General features: G+C 45.7%; 2 protein-coding genes across 4 annotated transcripts in view; one reads left to right on the top strand and one right to left on the bottom strand.

Moving 5' to 3' along the window:
* Positions 1-1,673: 1,673 nt before the first annotated feature.
* Positions 1,674-10,368, top strand: LOC100025354 (rho guanine nucleotide exchange factor 16). 3 transcript variants are annotated; one of them, XM_056795971.1, is made up of 6 exons: positions 1,678-1,902; positions 2,010-2,161; positions 2,900-3,088; positions 6,635-6,708; positions 8,722-8,823; positions 9,489-10,368. In XM_056795971.1, the coding sequence occupies exons 3-6, from the start codon at positions 2,913-2,915 to the stop codon at positions 9,626-9,628; spliced, it is 492 nt and encodes a 163-aa protein (XP_056651949.1). In that variant the 5' UTR covers positions 1,678-1,902; positions 2,010-2,161; positions 2,900-2,912; the 3' UTR covers positions 9,629-10,368. The 3 variants fall into 3 exon arrangements, with proteins under 3 accessions (XP_056651950.1, XP_056651949.1, XP_056651948.1); XM_056795972.1 differs by having other exon boundaries at positions 1,674-2,161; positions 2,900-3,026; XM_056795970.1 differs by having other exon boundaries at positions 1,678-2,161.
* Positions 10,369-11,084: 716 nt separating this feature from the next.
* Positions 11,085-18,142, bottom strand: part of MEGF6 (multiple EGF like domains 6) — a 149,147-nt gene continuing 142,089 nt past the window's right edge. The window contains exons 32-34 of the mRNA XM_056826200.1: positions 17,913-18,041; positions 12,639-12,686; positions 11,085-12,064 (exon numbers count right to left, since the gene is read on the bottom strand). Coding sequence (XP_056682178.1) covers positions 12,000-12,064; positions 12,639-12,686; positions 17,913-18,041 — 242 coding nt within the window. The 3' untranslated portion in view covers positions 11,085-11,999. The remainder of the gene's footprint in view (positions 12,065-12,638; positions 12,687-17,912; positions 18,042-18,142) is intronic.

The following is an 18,142-nucleotide window of genomic DNA, read 5'->3' as shown; positions in this document are numbered from 1 at the left end:
ATGTTTTTTTGCTTAAGAGATATTTACTGGACACCTAATGGGGTTTAGTGGACCAGGCCCTGGGGTTTGAGTCACTAGACCCCTGAGTTCAAGTCATGTTGTATGACCTTGAACAAGTCCTTAAGTTCTAGATTTCATTTTCTTTATCTGTTCATAAAGATTGGGTGATTTCTGAGACCTCTTGAAGCTCTAATATTCTGTGATTTTATGTTTAAAATATTGGGAGGACACAAGAAAGATCAAGATGGAACCCCTGCCCTCAGGGAGCTCCACTCTAATATTCTGTGATTTTTTTATATATGATCCTGGGAGGACCCAAGAAAGATCAAGATGGAATCCCTCAGGGAGCTCCACTCTAATATTCTGTGATTTTTTTATATATGATACTGGGAGGACCCAAGAAAGATCAAAATGGAACCCCTGCCCTCAGGGAGCTCCACTCTAATATTCTGTGATTTTTTTATATATGATACTGGGAGGACCCAAGAAAGATCAAGATGGAATCCCTCAGGGAGCTCCACTCTAATATTCTGTGATTTTTTTATATATGATACTGGGAGGACCCAAGAAAGATCAAAATGGAACCCCTGCCCTCAGGGAGCTCCACTCTAATATTCTGTGATTTTTTTATATATGATACTGGGAGGACCCAAGAAAGATCAAGATGGAACCTCTGCCCTCAGGGAGCTCCACTCTAATATTCTGTGATTTTTTTATATATGATACTGGGAGGACCCAAGAAAGATCAAGATGGAACCTCTGCCCTCAGGGAGCTCCACTGTAGTAGAAAGAAGGAACATGGACCCAGATAACTAGTTGGAGAGGAATATAAAAGTGTAATCCGATCTTTTGGTACAAAAGTAAGAGTTGAGGGGAAGAAGAGGAATCCTGCCAGCTCAGGGGAGAAGAGAAAGTTTGAAGGCTGGTTTCTCCATTTAGGATTTTTAGATAGCCTCTGGTCCACATCCTTCATTTTACAGATAAGGAAACAGAGTCAGAAATATTCATTGACTTACTCGAGGTACAGGTAATAAATGGGAGATCTGGGATGTGCTCTCTACCTCTAGTTCCATTACTTTTTGTCCTACAATTCTTACTTTTTGCCCATTGATAGTTCCCTTCTTGTTTTGGGTTTGAGTGACTGACTTCTCCCCCATCCAAGACTTATAGAAGGTCCCTTGACTCATAGAATTTAGACCTCAAAGGTATCTTCTAGTTCAGCCTGCTCATTTCAGAGATAAAAAAAAATGGGGACCCACTATGAGACGTAAGCAAACTGATGAGGACACCGGTCTCCTGCTTCTTAGCGGAGAGATGGTGGACTATAGGTACAGAATGGACGTGTGTTTTCTTGACAGGGCCAATGGGTGGATTGTTTTGTTTGGCTGAGTTTATTTCTAACTCGAGCGTTCCAATGAGGAGCAAGAATGACATTGGGATATAACTGATAAGGGGTGGGGGGCAGAGGGAGAGAGAAAGAGGAGGGGAGAGAGAGAGAGAGAGAGAAAGAGAGAGAGAGAGAGAGAGAGAGAGAGAGAGAGAGACAGAGAGAGAGAGAGAGAGAGAGAGAGAGAGAGAGAGAGAGAGAGAGAGAGAGAAAGGGAGAGAGAGAGAGAGAGAGAGACAGAGAGACAGAGAGAGAGAGAGAGAGAGAGAGAGAGAGAGAGAGAGAGAGAGAGAGAGAGAGAGAGAGAGGGAGAGAGAGAGAGAGAGAGAGAGAGAGAGAGAGAGAGAGAGAGAGAGAGAGAGAGAGAGAGAGAGAGAATTTAAAAAGGAAAAAATAGGGGCCCTTAGTTTAATTGATGTGCCCTAGGTCACTGGGTCAGTAAATATAAGAGCAGGATTGGATCTCAGTTCCTCATTTAGCCCTCAGCCCCTCACTCAAGGAAACAACCCTGTAGAGTAAGTATCATTACCCCCATTTTGCAGATGGAGAAGTTTAGACTCAGGGAGAAGACCCTGGCCCAGGGTCTTTCAGGTGGTAATGTGTGACTCCGCTTCCCTCCCAGGCCTTTCCTCTGATCTCTGCCTCCAGGTGGCTTCGGAAGAGAGGGGAGCTCTCCTTGGTGGAAGAACACAGCCTCTTCCGGAAAATCTCCAGCCGGCCAACTTGCTATCTCTTCCTGTTTAATGATGCCCTGATAGTCACCAAGAAGAAGAGGTACCCCTCCTCCTCAACCCTTCCTCATCACGTGGCCCTTGGGGGCTATGGGGGGCTGATGGGAAGGCTGACTCAGTGAGAGATGCTATCAAACTAAGCCCATTTGGATCTCCTGGACTGCAGAGAGAATCTCAGCCTTACTGAGAAAGTCTTGTTTGCAAGGTTTTCCCTTTAGTCCTGCTTCCCAAACAGTAACCCCTCTGCAAGATTTATGTAGCTAACAGCCCAAGGGCCATCTCCTGAGACTTACTCTAGGGGACTGAGAACAGGCCTGGGGGACAGGGCATTTAGGGATTCCAGAAAAATGGGCTCTAGCTCATTGCAGCTCAGAATTCCCAAACTCTAGAACTCCACCAGTCTCTGCCTCCCTATAATAATAATAATAATGGCATTTTTATATACTACCTTCTATGTACCAGCACTTACTAAGCTATTTACAGATATAGGTAGTTGCTATAATTATTCCCATTTTACAGATGAGTAAACTGAAGCTAAGAGATCAAAGTAACTTTCTCAGGGTCATCCAGCTGGTCAGTTTTGGAGCTGGATTTGAATTCCGTTTCTCTTTTCCTCCCTCTCTCCTCCTGTCAGGGTACTAGATGTGGGGTTTATAGGTAGGTAACCCAACCTCCTTCACTCAGATATAAGAATCCCATTGGACATATTCCTGGGAACTGCCGTGGAGCACATGCCGCCATCCAACCTGAGATCTCACCAGACCTCTTTGCCCTTTGGTAGTGAGGAAAACTACATGGTGATGGATTACGCCACGATGGACCAGATCCAGGTCAAGAAGGTGGAGCCAGATGAAATCTCATTGCCAGGAGGGATTAATCGCAGCTCGTCCATCCCTTACCCCTTCCAGGTGACCATGCTAAGGAACAGCGAGGGGAAGCAAGAGCAGATCCTGCTGTCTTCAGACTCTTCGTAAGTTGGGGGTAGCCCCAGCCTGAAGACTGGGGACAGCAGAGGGCAGGTGTGGCCCCTGCCCCTTTGGGCTGCTTTGAGGACGCTGTGGATGGTTTGTGTACTCTGGCCCCATTGATAATCATGGGTTTAGAATTGGAGGGACTGCAGTAGTCCTCTAGCTCAGCCCTTTTTAAAAAAAAAAACCCAAATCACTTAATCTTTTTTTTTCTATAAACCCTTATCTTCTGTCTTAGAAATGATACTAAATATTGGTTATAAGGCAGAAGAGCAGTAAGGGCTAGGTAGAGGGGTTAAGTGATTGGCCCAGGGTCACACATCCAGGAAGTATCTAAGATCAAATTTGAACCCATTTCCTCCTGACTCCGGACCTGGTGCTCTATGCACTGTGCTACCAAACTACCTCCAGGATTCATTTTTTCACTGAAAATTTTAAGCATCCCAAGTGCAAGACTTTTCCAACCTAGCATTGCAATCTCTCCAGCCATCTCTGAAAAATATAATCCTGACCATCTTGCTAAAACCTGGTATGTTTTCCTCTGGTTCCCAAATTCAGTGACTAAGTCCCTGCCCTTCAATTGTCTTCAGTTTAGGGGGGCTTTTATCCATCTCCCCCCACCCAGCACTTTGTAGTTTATTTGAAATTCCAAAAATTAATATAACCTTTGTGTCGACTATTAGAATTCTATTATGATACCATTTCAAAAACTGAAATAAATTTTTGAGAGACAAAATCATTAAAATAGAATTGCTTCCCTTAAATTTTCAGTTCAGAAAAATAAGGTAGAGATGTTATGACTTTGTTAGCAGACTGGCATTATGGTAGGGGTCACTAAGCTGTCCATAAGGATGCCTATGGGCCATGTAGTGACTTAGGAGAGCACAAATTTACATGATCTATGTTCTATTTATTTATTTTATTCAGTGTTGTCCAATCACATTTTAATCTTGTTTGGATCACACTAGAGAGTGCTGGGAACAGCAGTGGGCAAGTGTTTGACAGCTCCAGTGTAGACTGAGGTCATTCCTTCAATGCACCCTCAGACTCAAAGGTTTGGGTCTTCAGAAAGGTAGCTGCTACTTTAAGGGTTTTCAAGGAAACTGGGGTGCTGACTTTTATTTAGGACTGTAGCTCAAGAGCCTCTACCCATGTACTTCTTATTAATATTCGTAAGAAAGACTTCATTTTCAGAAAGGGTATTTATATATTTATTAAGACGATAGAGGAAATACAGTTGGGACTTTTCGGTTCAGTTAGTATACTTCTCCCCAAAAGTTAGGGACTTACTGTTCCCATAGTGCATACAGACCTCAAAGGTAGGATGTGCTTAAATTTGGTGAGAATTTATAATCCCTACAGACTAGGGAGAATTACTGTGTCTGGGATCTGAGTCCGAGATACCAACTAGTCTCCTCCTTTTTGCATTTTCTTTGTTCTTGGGCATCCCAAAGAATGTCTTCCTTTTTTTTTTTTAAATAAACAGAATTTGGTTAATGAATGAGGGGGGCAATTTTCCAGCAACATGTGGCCTGTCCACCTGTGGGGACGGAGAGGGATAGCTAATACGTCAAATGACCACCTTTTAATTAATATCACCAATTAAAGATGTCTTGGGGTGGTCAAGGGAGGAGCTGAATAATGGGCTTCTAAATATCTGTTAGACTTCCTGACCCAGCTCAGGTCATCCCTGGTCTAAGAGAGCCATGGAGACCTGCATCACTTTCTCAATTGTGATACTAGCCTAACCAATAAACCTGATAAAATCAATACACTTATAGTCTTTTTTTTTTAACCCTTACCTTCCATCTTAGACTCCAAGGCAGAAAGAGTGGTAAGGGCTAGGCAATGTGGGTTAGTGACTTGCCCAGGGTCACACAGCTGGGAAGTGTCTGAGGCCAGATTTGAACCTAGGACCTCCTGTCTCTAGGCCTGATTCTCAATCCACTGAGCTACCCAGCTGCCCCCTACACTTATATTCTTACCCCAAAGTTAGTCTCTCGAGATCATTTCCATCATAATTTAGAACACAGTGGCCATGAGCTGCCCATGTTGAGGATATGTGTGACCCAACTCCTAGTCGCTTTCATGAATCAGTAGCCAACAAGCTGCATCCTTACTTGGGTGATTATCCTTTTTTTAATCCAGCTTTTTTTCCTTTCTTGGGTGTAGCTGTTTGCCCTCGGCATTCCTTTGCTCTCTGCTAGATACCCTATTCTTGGGATATAATCAATGGAAGTGAGAGGAAAGAGACAAATACATTTACACTACCCCCTCTCCTACCCAGAATGCTTCCTGGGGAACACGGGAGACTTTCACCACTAGACTGGTTTATTATTGAAATTCCTCCACTGTCTAAAACTCCCAGAAGGCTCACAAAAGCCAATTTGGTCAGCTAATTTACTGTTCTTCCTACTTGACCCCAATCAAAGGGGATCACACTTTGCAGAGCAACCACTCCTTGACCGCTCATTGGGCGTGTTGTAAAGAGGATTCTTGATTAGGTCTGGATTGAGCTAAATGGCCGCCCCTCAAGGTCTCTTTCAAAAACTTGGAGACTGTGATTCTGAACGAGGCCCTGACTAGGTAGAAGTCTGGCCATGCTGGATACATAGAAATGGGATATTATTGAGACTTTGAAGCCAAAAAGGTATTATCAGGATTTGGAACTGGGAGCTACTCATTTTACACATGAGGAAACTGAGGCTTGGAAGGTTTGAATCCATGCTTTTACTCTAGAACTAGCATTCTTCTCACTGTGTCTTATTTCCTTGTCTTCATCACCATATTATCAAATACAGCAAAGCTCCAGTTGGTGCCAATAATGAATCCTTCAAAGTGGTTACATGTATTTGAATTCAGTTATTCAGAATATTCAGTCATAATTAAATAAAAATAGGATCCTTGGTTCCTGTCCAGTGGAAATATGCAATATGAATTTGAATGATGTGGCCACTGCAGGGAATTCATTATTGGCACTAATCAAGACCTAGCTAGAGTTCAAGTGATTCCAGAGGGATCTGGTGCTCCAGTCCCACCTCCAAAAGGGCTCCAGATTGGGACTCGGGTCTTCTGACTCCAAGACCGACTCTTTTTTCATGGGCAGGAATCCCAAACCAGATGTTGTTTATCTGTATGACCTGGGGCAAGTGTCTCTCTGTCTCTATCTTCCTCTCACTCTTTCCTCTCTCTCCTACACCCTCTCCCTCCTTCCTCTCTCTAGCTCTTGTCTTTGTCTCTGTCTCTTTTCCTCTCCCCCTTCCTCCTCTTTCTCTCCCTCCTTTCTCTCTCCAGCTCTCATCTTTTCTCCTTTCCCCTTCTCTCTCTCTCTTGTTGCCTCTATCATTCTCTGTCTGTTTGTCTTTTGGTTTGCCTCTCTCCTCCCCCATCTCCTCCCCCTTTCTCTCCTTTCTCCCTCTTTCTCTCTCCCTGTTTTATCCTCTATAACATGGAAAGTTTGGCCCAGATGTCCTCTGAGGGCCTTTCCAGCCTTTAGCATTTGTTCTGGGAGCTCTGAACTCTCAGCTTGTTTTCTCTCGTGTCCACAGGAGTGACCGGGCCCGGTGGATCACGGCCCTGGAGCATAAGGAGAACCAGGGACAAGGCTTAGCCAGTAAAGGAGGTGAGACTCAGGCTGGGAGGGAGGGAGCTGGCCTGGGGCGGGCAGCCAGGCCTCCTCCCTGCAGCTGGAGTGCATAACTCTGGCTCTGGCTGATGGGAACTTTCAGCAGGTGGGAGTTAGGGAGTGGAGGAGCTCAGATTCTTCTGAGATGAAGCAAAAAGACAGGCTGCTTATGTTGGAGCAGGGGTCTGGAGAGCTGACCACCTGGGGTCTGAGGGCCATGGGGCCTTGCTCACTCTGTGTCTGGGAACATTTCCACTGCTCCTTGCCCCCAGTTAGGCTTCCCTAGTTTAACTCTCCTCAGATTTGTGCGGGTCTCTGTGTAAACACACCTGCTTGTGCCTTTGTGAATGTGTGGGGGCAGTGTAGTCTGTGGACAGCCCTGTCTGCAGTATGGTGATTCCTCTGACCACTCCTTCCCTCTCAGCCTCTTTTGCTGAATCTTCACAGCACACTCACTCCCTGTGGGGGCTGGGGGTCCCCTGCAGCTCTGTCCAGGCCCATCTCACTTTTCTTTTTTTTTTTTTAACCCCTTACCCTCTGTCCTTGAATCAATACTGTGTATTGGCTCCAAGGCAGAAGAGCAGTAAGGACTAGGCAAATGGGGTTAAGTGACTTGCTCAGGGTCACACAGTTGGGAAGTATCTGAGGTCAGATTTGAACCTAGGACCTCCCATCTAGGCCTGGCTGTCCATCTACTGAGTCACCTAAGTACCCCCAAATTGGTCTTCTTAATGTGTTTTTTACATTATTCTGTATCCCTCACCTCTGTGCCTTTGTGTTAACTGTCCTATGCCTGGAATGCTCTCCCTTCTCACCCTCACCTTTCAGAGTCCTTAGATCCCTTGAGGGCTCAGCTAAAAGACCACCTTCTCCTGGAGGGCCTCCAAGATGGCCACATATCCTATATAGATTTGTGTGTGTACCCACTATATCCCTCCTGTGGGAATGTCAGGGCAGGGACTGTTGGTTTTTAGGGTTCCCCCACCATGTACAGATAATGTTCGGGGCTCTGATTATTGATGAACAGTTGTGAGTATGCGTCTACCTGGATCCCCTTTTCAAGCTGGAGGCTTTTCAAAGCGCTGCCCCCCCCCCCCCCTTTGTGGGACTGGCTTCTCCCAAGTGAGGCATTGGGGACAAAGTGAGGAAAGGCCCTGCAGGATTCTGAGCATCTTGTTTTTCTCTGCCCATCACAAAGCTGGAGATGCTTCCTGGGCGCCCTCTGCTGGCCCCAGGGTGTGCAGAATGTCTCAGAGCCCAGCCACTGTTCCCCCACTGACTGCCCAGGAGGTACCCCGAGCCAGCAGGTAGAAGCAGGGGGAGGCCTCAGTGTGGCCTGGGAGGGACAGAAATGGATCTGACCTGAGCAAAAAGAGAACTTCCCTTAGCCTGATTGTCTCCTCCTGGATGCAGACCTGAGGGCAGTTGGGAACAAGCCCTTTCTTTACTTGGGGGCTGATGCTCAAGCCCTATGGCCTAGGCGGGGGCAGGGGAGCTGCCCCTTCCTCCTCTGTAGATCCTCACCCAGGCCTGGCAGGGACACTGACAACTGTGTAGGAGTCAGAAATCTCTGCTTCACTCTTGCTCTTGCCCTCCCCCTTCTCCTCAGTCTCTTCCTCCTTCTCCTACCTTGGTGTCATCTTCCTTTGTCCTTGGCTTTCACTCCCCCTTTCATCAGCTTTTCTTCCTCTCTCTTTTCTCCGCCCCCCTCCCCCTTCTTGGTGCTCTTGTCTCCCTCTGCTCTCCTCTCCTCTCCTTCAGCTCCTCATCCTTCCTCCTCCTCCTCCCTCCTGGTCCCCTGACCTCCCTGCCCTGCTGTCCCCCCCCATTCCTGGTGCTCTTGTCTTCTCCCACCTCCCTCCTCCTCCTCCCTCCTGGTCCCCTGGCCTCCCTGCCCTGCTGTCCCCCCCTTCCCCGTTTCCTGGTGGCAGAGACTCGGGGGATCCCCAACCCCCTTCCTTCCTCCATCAAAATCCCTTGGGCAAGTGCTGTCTCTGTTCTCACCCTCAGACCTGCACCAGGTGGAGATCACCAAGGCCTACTTTGCCAAACAGGCTGATGAGATCACCCTCCAGCAAGCAGATGTGGTCCTGATCCAGAAGCAAGAAGATGGTAAAGTTTGTTTTTTAACCCTCACCTTCCCTCTTAGAATCAATACTGTGTATTGGTGCCAGGACAGAAGAACAGTCAGGGCTAGGCAATGGGGGTCAAGTGACTTGCCCAGGGTCACACAGCTGGGAAGTGTCTGAGGCCAGATTTGAACCCAGAACTTCCCATCTCTGGGCCTGACACTATCCACTGGGCCGCCCAGCTGTCCCCAATGGTGAACTTTTGAAGGATGATCCTGAGGGTATAGCTTAGGAAAACTTCCCAGGATATTTACAACCCAACAGACACACTGCAGGGTAAACATTGTCAGTGGGATTCTAATTGAACATCTAGGGAAGGTTGCTGATAATTGTTCAGTTTTCTGTAGGGCTTTATGGTTTGTAAGTTGCTTTTCTTACAATAAACCTATGAGATAGTGTGTTGCCGCCCCCATTTTACAGATGGGTAAACTGAGGCTTAGAGGGGATGAATTGACTTGTCCAAGGTCACAGTTGGACGTGTGGAATAGGGATTCCCTCCCTTTGTCTTTCGGGTGGGGGTAGACCCTGATCCATATGAGGACCCCAGGCACTGCAGGATGGTGTCAGGAAAAGAGCCACTTTGCTGCCTTGGCTCTGTGCAGCTACTCGGTGTGAGCTCTCCTCACTCCTTTTCCCCCCCTTAAACAGGCTGGTTGTATGGAGAGCGGCTTCGCGACGGGGAGATTGGCTGGTTCCCCGAGGACAATGCCCAACGCATCACCAGCCGGGTGGCCGTGGAGGGCAACGTGCGCAGGCTGGAACGGCTTAGGGTGGAGACCGACGTGTAGGCGACTTGTCAGAGCCTTCTCTGGCCTTGCAGGCTTCTTGTTCTGGGTGCGAGGCTTCCAACAGACCACGGTTTTCCCGTCTTAGCTCTCTTCTCCAGGATTTGCAGATGGTACCCGGGAAACTGAAAAGCCTTCCCGGGGCATCCTTGGGAAGGACTCTGGGCAGGGGACCTCCCCCTCCCATCACCCTTTCCCTGGGCAGTTCTTCGTTCCAGTTTTGGGAAGCCTGGATGCATTTGTGCCCCCTTCTGTTGATTTCCCCCTCTCTGAACCCCAGGCTGCCCCTCGCTAACTTGAAGAGGACCAAAAGGTGCCCCCCTCCAGGGACATCCCCTAGCAAGGCACCCAGGACTACCCATTGCCCATCCCAACCATGGCATTACCATCCGAGTCCTCAGGCCCTTCCAGGGTCTTTGCCTTTGGGAAGGAGACAGCAGGGAGTGAACAGTGCTTCCTAGAGGGAGGATGGCAGGAGGAGGAAGCTCGAGGTCTGCCCTGCCTCTCCTCTTGGCTCTCACCTGCACTCCCATTCTCACTGCCCCAGGGATCATCTGCCTTTGTCCCTTCTCCCTTCGTCCTCTGAGTCCTGCCAATGGAGCGTGAGGGCTCAGGAGGCCTTGGAACAGTCCCCAGCACCGGCTCTGAGGCCCAGGGACGCGGGCATGGGCACTGGACTGTATATTGTTGTATAGTGTGGATTTTTGAGAAATGTAAACACCATTAAAATTATTTCATTACAACCCACTGTTTCTTTGCTGCAGGAAGGGGCTGTGTGTCCTGAGGTCCTGTAACGTCAAAACCTGAGATTCTTGTAAGCAGAATCAGTCCCCAAATGGCTGGATTCCAAGGTTCTGGGCTCTGTCATTTCAGAACCCCAAACCATTGAACTACAGCTCAAAAGTATGAACTCTAGAATGTTCTAGTCTCATGTCACCGTGTGCCTTTTGATGAGACAGATCTCTCTGCCTGATATATTGATGACCTAGAACTATCTGGTCCCGCATGATCCCAGAGATCTAGAACCTTTAAATGCTACCACGTTAGGCTTTTGACATCCTGAGCCTTTGGGAGCCCAGTTTGGGTGCAGACTTTGCGGTTCCCAAATTCCCCCAAGGTCCAAGATGGCTTGATGTCACTTTCCTCGGATGGATTCTGGAGTCCTTTCTAGTTCTAGATTTATGAGGCAGACACTTGGAGATGGAACAGACCTCAGAGGTCACTTATAACCCCTCACCCGCCCCTCCATTTTAAAGAAGAGGAAATTGAAGCCTGGATAGGTCCAATGAATTCCCCAATAGACGGTACGTGGCAGCACCAGGACGAGCAGCCAGGTCTTCAGACTCCAAGACCACCACTGGTTTCCATTAACCCCTCATTTCAAGGTTCTAGATCCACACCACATTGACTTTTCACCCTGCAAAAAGTGCCCTCATGAGAATCACACTGAACAGACCAGAAATTTTCAATCCTTTAACTTAAGAGTTTTACACAGTGCTGGGTCCCCTCTGCCATGGAACAGGGGCTATGGAACCCTTACAGTACACATTGGTTGGCTGGTTGATATATAAAGGGAGGACACTTCTGTGATGCCCGCTCAGCTGAAAACAACACTCCGTCCCCCTTCCTAGGATGGAGTGGGGGGACGCCGTCCGGGGCTCTGTACAGCCCCTCTGGTGCCTTTCAGGAGCACCAGGGCTGTCCCCCCAGAACCTGACTTGGTACAGCTGCCCATAAATATCTTTACATAAATACATATTGGACTATATTTCCAGGTAAACAAGGAACCGCCCCAGAACAGGACAGGGTGGGGCTGGAGCAGTCCGGTAGCCATCAGTCCCATTGGTTAGCACCAGATGAAGCCTGCTGGTGAATTGCAGGAAATAGCTAGAAACAAACACACCAAGGGCAGAGGTCATCTCCTTGGTCGCTGAGCATCCTGGAGTATCCTTAATGGAGTACCAGGCTGTGGTTGGTGGGAGCTGATGGCTGTCCCTTAGAACACAATTGTCCCTGGTTGAGTCAGTGGCTACAGGATGTCCCTGTCCGCCAGCCGGACACAGTTTGCTTAAAATGGACTTTTCTGTGGTCGTCTCTCCTTGGCCCGAGTCTCAGAGGCTGTCAGTCCATCCTAAGACCTTTTGGGGTGGAGTTGAGAACCCAGGAGAGGCGAATTACACTGCATTTGGTCACCACGGCCACACCAGCAGCATCGGAAAGAACATTGCTTCAAAAAAGAACGATCGCTAAGATGGAACCAGTCAACTGGTGGTATTCTGAGGATTCTCAGTCATTTGTATACAGTAACACTGGAAGGATGGGCAGGGCAGGGGAAGGAAGGATGGGTAGGAAGAGAAGACAGAGAGGTCAGGGGCTAATGTTTTGCTGCTTGTGAGCTGAACCTGGGAGATGATCTGTGGGATGAAGGACGGGAAGCCACTGAAAACAGAAAAGAGAAAAATGAGTCTGCATAGTGACGTAGTGACTGAGAAGCCTCTAGGTGTTTGGTGCTCTGGGGAAGAAATAGAGGCAGATATACCATCTTTACCTTCTGTCTTAGAATTGATATTGTATTGGTTCCAAGGCAGAAGAGTGGTATGGGCTAGGAAATGGAGATTGTGACTTATCCAGGATCACATAGCTAGAAAGTATTGAAGGCCAAATTTGAACCCAGAATCTTCTGTCTCCATGCCTCACTCTCAATCCATTGAACTACCTAGCTGCCCTATTTGCTTTTTTTTTCTCTTAAAACAAAGCCTGACTTTATGACACCAGCCCCTTTGCTTCCAAGACAGCAGAAATGTGGGGCACCCTGGGAATCTAAAACCTTTTTTTCTCTGGCGCACTCTGTGAGTGCATTTGGTTCTAACAGATTCTCAAAGTTAGGAAGCCTAACAAGCTTCCCTTCAGCCTTTTCCTTTTCCTTTGAGCCCTGAGCAGCCAGACCCAGTGACCAGAGCATTTTAAATTAATTTGGGGAAACACAAAGGAACACCAAAGCAGATTCCCTTACCTGGGTCGAAGACGCGGGACTTGCTGGCTGGGAGCTTCAGAGGGCCACCTGAAAGAGGACCACAACAAAAAGAAAGTTATGGGCAAACCCCAGGGCTGGCTAACTTCTGTGCAAGAAAGGGGTCTACTGTCTTCTTTCCCACTCTGGTCAGTTTAAAAATGGGTGAAAAAGGCAAGTCAGCTCCCAAACTGGCAAAGATGACCACATCACCAAACCCCAGAGAACTCCAGGATCATTTTACCTTGGTTGAAAAATTCTCTCTCTCTCTCTCTCTCTCTCTCTCTCTCTCTCTCTCTCTCTCTCTCTCTCTCTCTCTCTCTCTCTCTCTCACACACACACACACACACACACACACACACACACACACACTTTCTCTGACTCTTTCTCCAACTCTCTCCTCTCTCCCTCTCACTTTCTCTGACTTTGCCCTTCTCTGACTCTCTTTCTCTGACACACTCTTTCTCTGACTCTCCTTTTCTCCGACTCTCTCTGTCTCTGTCTCTGTCTCTGTCTCTGTCTCTGTCTCTGTCTCTGTCTCTGTCGTCTCTCTCTCTCTCTCTCTCTCTCTCTCTCTCTCTCTCTCTCTCTCTCTCTTTCTCTCTCTCTCTCTCTCTCTCTCTCTCTCTCTCTCCTCTCATCTCTGCTCTGTGTCTGCCTGCCTTTCTCTCTCCCTCCATCTTTCCCTCTGTCTCTGTCTATCTCTCTCAAAATCTAATCTGTGGTAGGATGGTAAGAATAATGAATTTGGAGTCAAAGGAAAAGGGTTCAGAATCTTGACTGCTGTTTCATCCCTGTGTGACTTTAGCCAAATTACAACCTTCACCTTCCTGGGCCTGTTTCTTCATTAAATGAGGGAGGGGTTTGGACTTAATGGCTTCTGGAAGATCTTTTCAGCTCTAAATCTATGATATTAGCCCATGATCCTTCTCTTTGACTCAGTTTCCTCACTTGTTAAATGGGGGGAGGGTTGGACTAAATGGTCTCAGAGGTCCCCCTTAGATCAAGGTCTGTGACCACTATTTGCCTCTATTTCCCTTAATGGTCTCTAGATTCTCCAGACCTAGGCTGTCTCTGCTGCCTGGAATTCTCTCTCTCTTCATCTCTGCCTCCCAGCTTCCTTGGCTTCCTCTAAGTCTCAGCTAAAATCCCACATACAGGAAGCTTTTTCCAGGCCCCCAAATATCAGAGGCCACCCCTGTGAAGGGTCTCTGATCTATCCTGTCTAGAGGGTAGAGGTTGTTGGCATGTTGTCTTCCCCATTAGACTGAGAGCTCCTTGGGAGCAGGGGCTGGCTTTTTAACCCTTTTGTGGGGAATCCCCAACATTTGGCCTAGTGCCTGGCACATAGTAGGTGCCTAATAAATGCTTGTTGGTTTAACTCCTATTTCCTCACCAAAAAATTAAGTAGTTGGATTCAACAGCCTCTGAATTCCCCCATAGACCTGGGTGTATGATGCTTTGAACTCCATGAAGGCATAGGAAGAAGGGAAGCAGGGGATGGGATTGGAAGGATAAACAATGATGCTTTTTGTTGTCATTTAGTCATTTCAGTCATATTGGACTCTTCATGACCTGATTGAGGGTTTTCTTGGTAAAGATAAGGTGGTTTGCCATTTTCTTCTCCAGCTCATTCAACCAATAAGGAAACTGAGACAACACAGTGAAGTGACTTGCCCAAGGTCACACAGTCAGTATCTGAATCCAGATTTGAATTCAGGACAATGAGTCTGCTCTTATTTGATTCTTATAACAACCCTGGGATGGAAGCACTATTATTATTATCTCCATTGTACAATTGAGGAAACTGAGGCAGACAGGTCAAATGATTTCTCCAGGGTTGTACACATAGTGTCTGGATTTGAACTCAGGTCTTCCTAACTCCTGACCTAGCATTCTATTCATTGAACCTCCTAACTTTTAAAAAAAATATATCAATACCTTCATTAATGCAGAAGACAACCCATACAACTAAGGCAGCTGAGATGACTTGCCTAGGGTCACATAGTTCACCTTCCTCTGCCTCAGTTTCCTCATCTGTAAAATGAGAATAATAAAAACACCTCCCTTCCAGGGTTGTTGTGAGGACAAAATGAGGTAAAAAATTATAAACTGATGAGGACATTGCCTATACTAAGTGCTATATGAATGATAGCTCTTATTGTTATAATTATTGTTATCCTAGGAGAGCCTTATCGTGGAGAGCTCCCATCCCTATTCAAATGGGTATAAGTATCATTAGGATGTGTAAAAGGAACCTTTTAATATATTATAGTAACATATTATATATAAGATACATAATATATACTATATATACAGTATATATTATTTAGATACTGTAGTATATGCTACTAGTGTAGCATATAGTATAGAACACTGTATCATAGAGGACTATATTATACTATACTATAGTACATGCTATTTTATATTATACTACATTATACTAGGCTATATTAAATTATACCATATACTATTCTATACTATGTTAGACTAGACTAATTATATTAGACTACAGTATATACAAGACTATTATATTATACTAGACTATATGCTATATATACACTATAGTATAGGCTATATTATACTAGATTATTCTAGACTATATGATATACTATATGACATTATGCTATAGTATAGGCTAGATTATGCTAGATTATTCTAGACTATATGATATCCTATATGACATTATGCTATAGTATATGCTAGATTATACTAGATTATTCTAGACTATATGATATACTATGTGACATTATGCTATAGTATAGGCTAGATTATACTAGATTATTCTAGACTATATGACATACTATATGACATTATGCTATAGTATAGGCTAGATTATACTAGATTATTCTAGACTATATGATATACTATATGACAGTACATTATGCTATAGTATAGGCTAGATTATTCTAGACTATATGACATTATGCTATAATATAGGCTAGATTATACTAGATTATTCTAGACTATATGATATACTATATGACATTATGCTATAGTATAGGCTAGATTATACTAGATTATTCTAGACTATATGATATACTATATGACAGTACATTATGCTATAGTATAGGCTAGATTATTCTAGACTATATGACATTATGCTATAGTATAGGCTAGATTATACTAGATTATTCTAGACTATATGACATTATGCTATAGAATAGGCTAGATTATACTAGATTATTCTAGACTATATGATATACTATATGACAGTGCATTATGCTATAGTATATGCTACACTACACTATTATATCATAATATACCTTCTTCACACACCTAACCCACAGCCACTAATTGCTGGTGGCTAAATGGCACTTTGTAAACCTTGAAGAAACTATTTCTACTTTTCTCCAATGGTCAGCCAATAGATTAGGGCTGCAATACCAGATCGAACCAGCAGATGTCAGTGCCTTAACATGGTTTGTGCTCATATCAGTTAAAAAGCAAGCTCCTGATTCTGATTTCAGCGCCCTTTAGGAGGACAGCAGGGGTTCTGCTTGATCTTTTTGGTGTCCGGGACCCCTTTGGCCAATGGGGAAGCCCGTGGGCCCCGGCTCAGATGTATAGTTTAAATGCAAAAAGTAAACTACCGATTACATTAAAATAAAGATGTGATTATTTTTCCTATGTCCAAGTTCACAAACCTCTTGGATGCTATTCACCAATTGCTTGGTGGGAGTTCAAAAGCCCTGGATTGGGAGATCCTGGATTTAGTCCCAGAAGGGATCTCTGGTTCAGCCCCTGCCCTTGACATTTGAGGAAACTGGATCCAAGTTATGATCCAAGAATGATAAGGACTAGGCAATGGGGGTTAAGTGACTTGCCCAGGGTCACACCACTAATAAGTGTCTGTGGCTAGATTTGAAATCATGAAGTTAAGTCTTCCTGACATTGAATTTGGTGATCAGTGCACTATGGAACCACCTAGTGGCGTGGGTTCAGATTTAGAGGCTTTCACATCCAACCCTTTCATTTTAGAGATAGGGAAACTGAGGCACACAGCAGGTGAAAGTGACTTGCCCAAAGTCACATACTAAGTATCCCTGGTAGGATTTGAACCCAAGTCTTCCTGATTCCAAGTCCAGGGATCTCTAACATCCCTTCATGTTATGCTTTCAAGGATCCTATGACCCAGACTCTGGAGACCTGGGTTTGAATTCCAAGAAGAAACACTAGCTCTGTAACTATGAGTTGGTCACTTGTATCCCTGATGCCTAGCATGCATTAGGTGCTTAATAAATCTTGATAATGAATAAGTACATTGACTTACCTCTCTGAGCCTCGATTTCCTTATTTGAAAAAGTGATAATAATACTTGATTTTTCAGGATTATAAACTTAGAGCTGGCTGAGGCATTAAGGATCATTTGGTCCATTTTTGAGATGAGGAAACTGAGGCCCCAGAGTACACAGGTGGCCAAAATGGGATTTGAACCTAGGTCCTTAGATGCCAAATCCATCTTGTGGCTATCGTGAGACAAGCATTTCACAAAATTTAAGGAACCATCAGCCCCTGGACTGGGCATTGGACCACTCAGGTTCTAGACTCTGCCACCAATTTGCTGTGTGATGGTGGGTAATTCCTTTCTCCTCTCTGGACCTATTTCTTCATCTTTAATCCTTAAAGTTCTTCCAAGCTCCCAAGGTCTACAATGATAATCAATCATCATTTCTTTTTTTTTAATAACTCCTTACCTTCCATCTTAGATCAATACTGTGTATTGGATCCTAAGAAGAAAAGTGGTAAGGGCTAGGTAATGGGGGTTAAATGACTTGCCCAAGATCACACAGCTAGGAAGTGTCTGAGGCCAAATTTGAACCCAGGTCCTCCAGACCCCAGGACTGCTTCTCTATCCACTAAGCCACCTTGCTGTCCCCAAACACTATTTTGCAAAACTTTATTAATAAGCATTTACTTTGGGCCAGAGGTTGGGCTGGTTGAGAAATGAAGAATCCTGAGTAGGAACCTGCTCGGTCCCAGTCCAAGTTCCAGCCCCAGCTCTCCCTGCTTTTCCCTAGGGCAAACCCTTCACTTCCTTGGGTTCCAGTTTTCTTATCTTCAAAATGGAGGAATCAAAACAGATGCTCCCTGAGGTCCCTTTGAGCTCTATCTCTAGGGTCCTATGAGCCAATGGCCCTTCCTCAAGCCTCAGTTTCCTCCTCTTTAAAAGTAACAGACCAGTCTTTGATCCTATGCTTTCTAGAAGGCCAAAGAACCTAGAACGAAGTGGGGAAGACGTCTGCGGATGACCACGATAATACAAAATAGACTCACCTTCTCGACACGTGGGCCCAATGTAGCCTTCCATGCAGACACACTGACCATTGAGGGAATTACAGTGAGAACTCCCCTCACAGCCACAGCTCAAGGTGCAGCCAGGGCCGAAGCGATTCCCCCTGCATTCTGGGGATACAAGCACAAAAGCTTCTCAGACAGGTTCCTGGAGTCTGAGCACTCATTTCCTGTCCCTGTCAATGTTCTCTTCTAAGAAGAAACCTTATCGA

This window comes from Monodelphis domestica, chromosome 4, assembly GCF_027887165.1.
Source record: "Monodelphis domestica isolate mMonDom1 chromosome 4, mMonDom1.pri, whole genome shotgun sequence".
Taxonomy (NCBI): domain Eukaryota; kingdom Metazoa; phylum Chordata; class Mammalia; order Didelphimorphia; family Didelphidae; genus Monodelphis; species Monodelphis domestica.
Note: the sequence above shows the minus strand (reverse complement) of the source record. Positions and strands in the feature narration are given on the sequence as shown.

Coding starts and splice junctions, on each gene's coding strand:
- LOC100025354 (XM_056795971.1), top strand. CDS start 2,913: ATGGTGATGGATTACGCCACGATGGACCAGATCCAGGTCAAGAAGGTG. Junction 3,089..6,634: donor CTGCTGTCTTCAGACTCTTC/GTAAGTTGGGGG, acceptor TCGTGTCCACAG/GAGTGACCGGGCCCGGTGGA. Junction 6,709..8,721: donor AGGCTTAGCCAGTAAAGGAG/GTGAGACTCAGG, acceptor TCTCACCCTCAG/ACCTGCACCAGGTGGAGATC.